The sequence below is a fragment of the Penaeus chinensis genome, chromosome 4 (genome assembly GCF_019202785.1).
Source record: "Penaeus chinensis breed Huanghai No. 1 chromosome 4, ASM1920278v2, whole genome shotgun sequence".
NCBI classification, from domain to species: Eukaryota; Metazoa; Arthropoda; class Malacostraca; order Decapoda; family Penaeidae; genus Penaeus; species Penaeus chinensis.
The window spans coordinates 29,315,049-29,324,301 of record NC_061822.1 but is presented as its reverse complement, the minus strand read 5'-3'; the positions used below and the strand labels follow the sequence as shown (position 1 = coordinate 29,324,301).

At 45.9% G+C, this 9,253-nt stretch overlaps 1 protein-coding gene across 1 annotated transcript in view; it reads left to right on the top strand.

The window, feature by feature from the left end:
• Window positions 1–9,253, top strand: part of LOC125024818 (protein unzipped-like) — a 23,910-nt gene that overhangs the window by 13,915 nt on the left and 742 nt on the right. Inside the window, exon 2 of the mRNA XM_047612586.1 lies at window positions 7,600–9,253. This exon is cut by the window's right edge and continues 742 nt beyond it. Within this exon, the coding sequence (XP_047468542.1) occupies window positions 7,600–9,037 (1,438 nt within the window). The 3' untranslated portion in view covers window positions 9,038–9,253. The remainder of the gene's footprint in view (window positions 1–7,599) is intronic.

Here is a 9,253-nt window from a genome sequence, read left to right as displayed (position 1 = left end):
GGTTTTTGGGTTTATATTCTACCAAGGCAAATAACCCTAATAGACAAGGGTATTCGTGTTTGTTCCTTTTTGTTGTCAGTAAAAATTTTCTCTCTCTCCTCCTCCTTTTTCTCTTTCTTTCTCTTCTTTCTCTTCTCTTCTTTTCTCTTCTCCTTTTTCTCCCCTTTCTTTTATCTCTCTCGCCCCCTCCTCTTTTTTCTCTTTTTCCCTTCGGAAATCTCTCTCCCCTTTCTCTCTTTTTTTTTTACTCTTTCTCTCTTCTCTTCTCACCCTCATCTCTTCTCTTTTTCATATTTTTTCTTCTCTATTTCTTCTCTTTTCCCCTTTTGGGTTTTCCCCCTCTCTCTCTCTCTCTCTCTCTCTCTCTTTTCTCTCTCTCTCTCTCTCTTCTCTCTCTCTCTCTCTCCTCTCTCTCTCTTCTCTCTCTTCTCCCCCCCCTTCCTCTCTTCTTCTCTCTATCTCTCTCTCTCTCTCTCTCTCTCTCTTCTTTTCTTCTTCTCCCCTTCTCTCTCTCTCCCCTCTCTCTCTCTCTCTCTCTCTCTCTCCCTCCCTTCCTCTCTCTCTCTCTCTCTCTCTCTCTCTCTCTCTCTCTCTCTCTCTCTCTCTCTCTCTCTCTCTCTCTCTCTCTCTCCTCTCTCCTCTTCTCTTCTCTTCTCTTCTCTTCTCTTCTCTTCTCTTCTCTTCTCCTCTTTTCTCCCCTTTCTGTATTCTCTCTCGCCCCTCTCCTCTTCTCTTCTCTTCTCTCCCTTCTGTACTCTCTCTCTCCTCTTCTCTCCTTTCTTTACTCTCTTCTCTCTTCTCTTCTCATCTCATCTCTTCTCTTCTCATATCTTCTCTTCTCTACTCTTCTCTTTTCTCCTCTGGTTCTCCTCTCTCTCTCTCTCTCTCTCTCTCTCTCTCTCTCTCTCTCTCTCTCTCTCTCTCTCTCTCTCTCTCTCTCTCTCTCTCTCTCTCTCTTTCTCTCTCTCTCGCTCGCTCTACTGTGTGTGTGTGTGTGTCTGTGTCTGTGTGTGTGTGTGTGTGTTCTCTCTCTCTCTCTCTCTCTCTCTCTCTCTCTCTCTCTCTCTCTCTCTCTCTCTCTCTCTCTCTCTCTCTCTCTCTCTCTCTCTTTCTCTCTCTCTCGCTCGCTCTACTGTGTGTGTGTGTGTGTGTCTGTGTGTGTGTGTTTGTGTGTGTCTGTCTGTCTGTCTGTCTGTCTGTCTGTCTGTCTGTCTGTGTGTGCGAGTTTATGTGCCGACGAGCGTACACATTTGACAGAAAAAAATTGTTGAGAATGGACTGGGGGCAAGAAAATGCGATACGGTAGGGATGCGACCGGATGGCAGAGAATGTCATACCCATGTACCAAACTTGAGTCATAACGAGGACACCCTTAGCTTCAGAGACCCCCCCCCCCACCCCCCTCTTGTAAGGACGCCATCCTCCACTCTTCTCCCTTCACCCTTAAGCGAAGGTCCCCTCTCTTCTCCCCCTATCACCCCTCCTCCCCCCTTAAAGTGAAACCTATCTCTCTCTCTCTCTCTCTCTCTCTCTCTCTCTCGCGCGCGCGCGCGCGCTCTCGCTCTTTCTCTCTCTCCCTCTCGCTCTTTCTCTCTCTCCCTCCCTCCCTCCCTCCCTTTCTCTCTCTCCCTCTCTCCCTCCCTTTCTCTCTCTTTCTTTTTCTCTTCCCCGCCCTCCCTTTCTTTCATTCGTTCCCTTTTCTTCCCTTCCTTTCTCTCTTCCTCCCTTCTCCACCCTTACAAGGGTTTTCTTCCTCCTTCTCCCCTTCCTTTCTCCACCCCCTCCCTATCCCCCTCCTTCTACTCGTAGTAAACAGACCTATCTCCTTCCCTCCTCCACTTTCCATCCCCCCTCCCTCTAACCCCCATCCCCTTCCCAACCCTCCCTCCATCCCTCCACAACCCTCCCTCCCTCTCTCCCTCAACCACCCTCCCTCCCTCCTACTATTCTTAGATGGAACCCTTCCCTCCCCTCTCCCTCGCTCCCTTCTACCCTCCCTTCCTCCCCTTCCAACCCCCTCCCTCCCCTTCCACACCCCCTCCTCCCCCCTCCCTGCAAAAGACACTGGCATGTCATGGAGCGATAAAGAGTCCTTGAGATATCACATCCTTCTCAGCGCCATTGAGAGTATCCCGGGGTCACGTGGCCACTCCAGGCAATGCGAGTGTTTGCCAAATTCTGCGTCATATTTCTAAAGTTTTTTTTTATGTACTCTTTTCCCCTCTTGTAGATCGGGGTATTATTCGTTACGGTTCATATCGGCTAATTGGTTGTGTTCTCCGACTACGGCATGGTGTCTTGTCAATTAGTATAGTCTCGGTTCTTAGAAAAAGGGGGGAAAATAAATCAATAAAAATAAGACGTGGCAACTAGTCCCGGCTCTGGACACCTGTTTGAAGTTCGGATCATTTTTTGTTTGATCGCTTCTTTGGCCCTGTTTGACTTTCTCGTTAGCGTACTCAGACCTAGATCATTTGGTCCGTAGCTGCATCTATCGCATCTATCGAACGTAATCAGCTGACGAGATATTTGCGTGTGCTTGGCATTATTACCACCGGGGGCAATGGCATTAGTAAGTCGGGAGTAGAAGCGGGTGTTTGAGCGACCAATCATAACGCCGATACTTACCTGAGGTGGATTGTGATTGGCTGTTTGTCCGGGCCGCCAGACGCTCCATCTGTGGGGTATTTGCAAGATAAACTTAGGAGACTCATTGCCGTGTTGCATCAAGGAGAGAACACGTATATAAAGAGACAAAGGGGAGAATAGGAGAAAGATGGAATAGGAGAGATTAATGATTATAGATGAAGAATGAGACGCTGGAGGATCTAAAGGAAATAAATTCATGGAGTGAGTTTGAGTGAAGCGATGAATAATAATTCTCGGCCACCGGCTCGAAATTCCAGCAGAGATGACTTACGACGCCGGTCACTTCTCGAACCCTGATGCATGTCGCTGCAAAGATAGCAATAAAACCCTGTTGAGTTTAGAGGTTTCTTTGGTAACTGTGCTCTCTCTCTCTCTCTCTCTCTCTCTCTCTCTCTCTCTCTCTCTCTCTCTCTCTCTCTCTCTCTCTCTCTCTCTCTCTCTCTCTCTCTCTCTCTCTCTCTCTCGCTCTCTCTCTCTCTCTCTCTCTCTCTCTCTCTCTATCTCTCTTTCTCTCTATCTCTATATCTCTGTCTGTCTGTCTGCCCCCCCTCCCCTCTCTCTACATATATGTATGCATATTCATATATATGAATGTATATGTGTATATATATATAAATATATGTATATTTATATATATGCACACACACACACACACACGTGTGTGTGCATATATATATATATATATATATATATAATTTATCTCTGCCCTTTATCGTTTGTCCCCAACAAAGCACAAACATGGCAGTGACAGGGGAAGGGGGGGGGGGGGGCACCGGTCAGCAGGGTGTCGCCCTAGTCATCACCAGCGTCTGGATGACTGCTTATGACGCCGCTCGCGTCAACTGGCTAATGACAAAGGGTAGTTTCCCCTCAGGGCAGGACTGACGCAACCTTTACTACCGCATTCTTTGGCTACTCACCCCCCCCCCCCCGTTCCTATTCCCCTCCCCTCCCCCCTCTCAATGATGCTTTTCGAAAGTTTTATTTAATCTATCGTCGAAGTTTTGAATTATATATATATATATGTATATGTATGTATGTATGTTGTGTTTGTATGTGTGCGTTTGTGTGTGTATGTATGTATGTATTATGTATGCAAGCCCTACAGAAAAAAATAAGTGAATCTTAATAAGACCACGAGCAATTAACGTCCCTACCCCCCCCCCCCCCCTCATAACACACTTGCAAGGGTGAAAAGGGTGACTAGAGATTCTCAAAAAAGGCCTTCTTGAAAATGTGATTCACAGGAAACGGCCTTTTTTTTTTTTTTTTTTTAGAGCGCCTGGTCGGAAATGTTTGTCGTTTGTTACAGCAATCTCGGGAAGATGTCCAGCTTTCTTTCCCTTGTTTTAAAACCTTAAAAGCTGCGAACAAGGATGCCAAATGTAGAAGTGGGATGTTTGAGTGTGTTTGTATGTGTATATACATATATATATATATATGCATTTATATACATATATACACACATGAATATACATGTTTGTGTGTATGTATTTATATATGTATACACACACACACACACACACACACACACACACACACACACACACACACACACACACACACACACACACACACACACACACAGAAATTTATACATATATATATATATAAAATAGAGTTTGTAACGAATAAATCCACACACTGAGTAAATTGAACTAGTACTAGAATTGTTCTGTGAATCATGTCTTTACAAACGAGTAATTAGGAAATAGGAAAATAGGGTCAAATGAGTCTGGTAAACGGGATTACAAAGAAATGGTTGAAAATAAGACGTAGTATGAATAAGTAGTTATAAGTAGTTATAAGTAATTATATATGGAAAAAAAGAAGAGGGATGGTTTAAGAAACCTGAAGAAATAAGGAGAAAAAACTCGATATAAGAAATTGTGAAGATAAGTTTGTTGTAGGTAATTACGCATGGAAATAAGTGAGTTATGGTGGAAGATGAAATATTGTGATAGAACCAATGGATTGAGGAAAAGTTGTTTAAAAAGACAAAGAGGAACTTGATAATAACAAGATTAGTTGTTTTCCGAAAACCATGACGAAACCTGAATAGGACTTAAAAAAAAAAAAAAAAAAAAAAAAAAAAAAAAAAAAAAAAAAAAAAAAAAACTAACATGAAACAAAATGCTGCTTTGAGCTACTGTGTATTAAAACATTTACGTCCATATCAGACATTCGAATACACTCGAATAGGTAACTCCCCCGCCGTTCGTATTGTCAATAATCTCTCTTTATCTTTGCATATCTTCCTCTCAGAAGCCCCCTCCCCCCCCCCCCTCCGAATCCTTTGCTCGTTGTTGTCGGAGGGGGGGAGGGGGGGGGACTTGGACCTCAGCCCTCGCCTCAAGTAATTTTGCTTGCTCTTTTCTTCTCCTCCTTTTCTCTTTCCTTCTCTTCATCCCTTTCTTTATTTCACTTATCTTAGTCGTTAACTCATTTTTATCCTTTTCTTCTCCTTTCCTTTCTCCTTTTCTTCATCCCCTTCTGTTCGACTTATCCTGATCGTTAACTTATTTTTACCTTTTCTTCTTCTCCTTTCCTTTCTCCTTCTCTTCATCTCCTTCTTCTGTTTACTTATCCCAATCGTTAACGCATTTTTACCCTTTTGGCCACAATACTTTACTATTATGACCTTTGATGTCTAAAACATTTGTTTGTTTTAGAATAACATAAACCATTCTTCTCATAAGATTTTTTTTTCTTTGAGAATACGATTATCATTACTATCTTAACGACTGCATCTTGAGTCCCCACCATCCTTTTTTTTAAAGAAATTTTCCTCACTTTCGAATGTGTACGTTATCCTTCTCCATTTTCGTTGTCCATTTTTCGTCAGTGCGTCGCTTGTCATCGGACACACGCACGTCTTTGAGCTAGCGGCTCGTATGACTCCACTTTCCTCCCTTTTAAGCTATTGTAGGTCATATATATATATATATATATATATATATATATATAACTTTATATAAGTATTGAGCTTGTTTTCATAAATTTCTTCACGGTCTATTGTGTTATTCATTCCTTCTATAAACGGATTGGGAACTCTTGAGATACTATTGTTATTATTTATGTCGATCTCCCTCTCTCTCTCTCTCTCTCTCTCTCTCTCTCTCTCTCTCTATATATATATATATATATATATATATATACATGTGTGTGTGTGTGGTTAGATCTATATTTATCTATATGTGTGTGTGTGTGTATGTATGTATGTATGTATGTATGTATGTATGTATGTATGTATGTATGTATGTATGTATGTATGTATGTATGTACAGACTCGCACACACACACACACACACACACACACACGCACACGCACGCGCACACGCACACGCACACGCACACGCACACGCACACACACACACACACACACACACACACACACACACACACACACATATATATATTGATATGTATATACATAAATATGTGTGCGTGTGCGTGTGTATGTATATATACACATATATATATATATATGTATAGATATTGATATATATATATATATATATATATATTGTGTGTGTGTGTGTGTGTGTGTGTGTGTGTGTGTGTGTGTGTGTGTGTCTATGTCTGTATGCATGTACGTATGTATGTATGTATGTCTATGTGTGTATATATATATATATATAAATATATATATCCAGTATATGCAATATATGCTTCTGTGTACATACATATACACGCATGCGTGCATACATAGACTACATAAACTACACGCACACGTTTCTTGGCTCCGCCGTCAGTCTCAGACAATTCCATTAACCGGAATCCATGCACCTGACGTCACCCGTAATGGCGAGTTCCGGCCGGGGCATACGGCTGATGGGCGCTTGTCCGGCGTCAGGGAGTTCCTCGCGTGGGTGCTGATGATGGATGAGGGTGTCAGGGCGAAGGCGCACACCTGGGCTCACCTTACAGCCGCGCCCCGTGACCCTGAGCTGCTAATTACTGCCTCCGCTTCCCCAGGATGCCGCGAGATGCCCGGAGTGCCAAAGGGGTGCCCGTGTAACGCGAGCTTCCGTTGGTTTAAGGCAGGCGCTCCGGTGGACACGGTTTTCGACTGGGCGTGTGAACGTGTCGCCTCGATTATACGGTTTATTAAAGGGAACGTCATCTTAAAGCTGCGTGAATAGGTTAAAAGGAAAATTATTTTGTGGAAAGGCAAGTTGGTGAACAAAAGTTGATTGTTCAGTGGGATGGAACTTCAAATCGGGTTTTATAATCTGGGTAAAAAATTGACAGCTTTCGGATACGGGTAAATATGAACGAGTAAATGAACGTGAAAAAAGAAAGATATAAAGAGAGAAGAAGAGAAGCCAGCACGAAGGAAGAGAGACATAAATAGAAAAAAAAGGAAATAGAAATAATGTTCGAAGCAAAAGTATTAAAGGAAAAGTTTTAGAAGATTAAAGAAGAGATAAGCACGAAAGGGGAAGAACGCAATGGAGAAGAGACACGGGAAGAAGGGTTGACGATGAAGATGAATGAGAAGAAGGGTGTCGTGAGGGCGTGGGAGAAAGGGGAAGGAAGGGGGAAGGGTGAGGGACCCTGAGAGGCGAGGGTGAAGGGGAGAGGGAAGGAAAAGAGTGATGTTATCGCTGATGGGGAAGAGGGCCGGGTTTTGAAATAGATCATTAGAGATGTCAAACTCTCTTCCTTTTAGGCTCTAATACTCTTAAAAGTAAGAGTAGGGTATGGTGATATGGTTAGTGTTGGTTTCTCTCTTTATATGATATGATTTGGTTGTGTATGTGTTATTCTTTTTCTCCTTATCGGTGGCTAACTTACAGTTGCTAAATTATCTAGCTACACGTTCTCTCTTCTTATGTAAGGGGTGCTAATCTACCGAAAGGGAGACCAAACCATGTAGGGAAATAAAAAACAACACTTGACAACTCGTAGAACGTAATTAAAGGTGCTTTTTGTTTCTCTTTTCAGGTTGTTAGCCCTAGCGGCCCTGTCCGGCTCTTGCCTGGCGGCGGTGGACATGGTGATGCTATGGGGGGCGTCAGGCACGTCCAAGATCACGTCCTCGACCCTGGCGTGGGTGACGGGCACCGACAAGATCCCCGAGGAGGCCGTGCCCGTCGACCCGTCCAGCCCCGCCGGCCCCCATTGGTGTAGGGCGAGGCACCGCGCCCTCCAGGTCCCGGGGGTCCTGAGGGACGACGGCGTGTGCACCATCCCCTTCCTGAAGCGGATCTTCAAGCTAGACAAGTACGACGTCCTCGTCTCGATTAATGGCTCCGCCCGACTCCACCTGAAGCCGTGGGACAAGTACACCGCCAAGCCCGATAACGCCGTGCTGTCCCCGGACTTGATGCTGGCCTTCGACTCCTCCCCCGACGCCCCTCTAATGCCCGGGCACGTGGGGCCCGGCCGCAGGGATCGGCGGGCCTTCCTTCTGGACGGGGACAGCATCCGCAGGGTGGAGAAGGCGTACATCCTGGTCGAGGAGGAGCCGGCTAGGTATTCGCTCAACGACATCGTCCTCGACGCTTCCCACCAGACCATCAACGACAGTCGTGTCCACCTGAAGAAGGTCACGCTCGAAAACACGGGGGAGGAGTCCGTGAACGCGTCGCGCCTGGTGACCATCGACGTCCGGGAGAGGCAGTACTGGGGCCGCGTGAAGGGCACGGTCACGGCGCTGTCGTCCACCGTGACCTCCCCCGAGGACGCCCCCATCGCCATGCCCTCGCCCAACGCGCCCGTCGACCTCATGTGGGGCATTGACAACGAGCTGGGCCGAGTCGATACGCAGATGTTGGTCCACGAACTCCCTCCCGGCGTTGGCGTCGAAGTCGACTTGGAAGGCACGATGAGGCACTACGAGGCACCCTACAGTGGCACTCTCACCGCCTTCTACGCCGACGGGAGCAGCCACAAGCGAGGCATCGTCTCCCTGCACACCCACGAGGCGCTGGTGGGCGTCACGGCCAACTACAGACGCTACTACTACATCCACAACGGCACCGACATCAACCTCCCCGAATCCGCCGATCTGTTGTACGAACTGACCACCACGACCACGACGACCACCACAACGACCACCACGACCACCACAACAACGACCACGACGACCACCACCACCACCACGCCACCTCCCACGACCACCACCCCGGAGCCGACCACAGAGCCTCCCACAGAGCCGCCAACAGAAGCCGTGATCCTGCAGGAGACGGCGTGGCACCCGGAGTCCAAGTCGCTCTCCAAGGACACCGACTCGGAGGCGCGCCGAACGCAGCCGGAAACCGAAGCCGACGATAACAACCAGGCCGTGACAGCGAGGCCGGCTGACAGGGTACTCTCGGCCGTGGCGTCAATCGTCACAACGCTCATTCTAAGATACTACTCGACTTTCCCCGTCATGTGAGCGGCGGTCCTTCGCTCGCCTCGCCGCCTTGTACATTTGTAGGTTTAAGGAAAAAAAGGAAATCCACCTTAAACAGTAAGAAAGAATGAAAAAAAACAAAAAAAAAAGAGAGAAAAAAACAAGTATATTACCCTGTATATTTTTCGATACAGTAATAATTTTATTAAGAGAGTTTATATATATTATTTGATATGATGAGAATATGTAGAATATTAA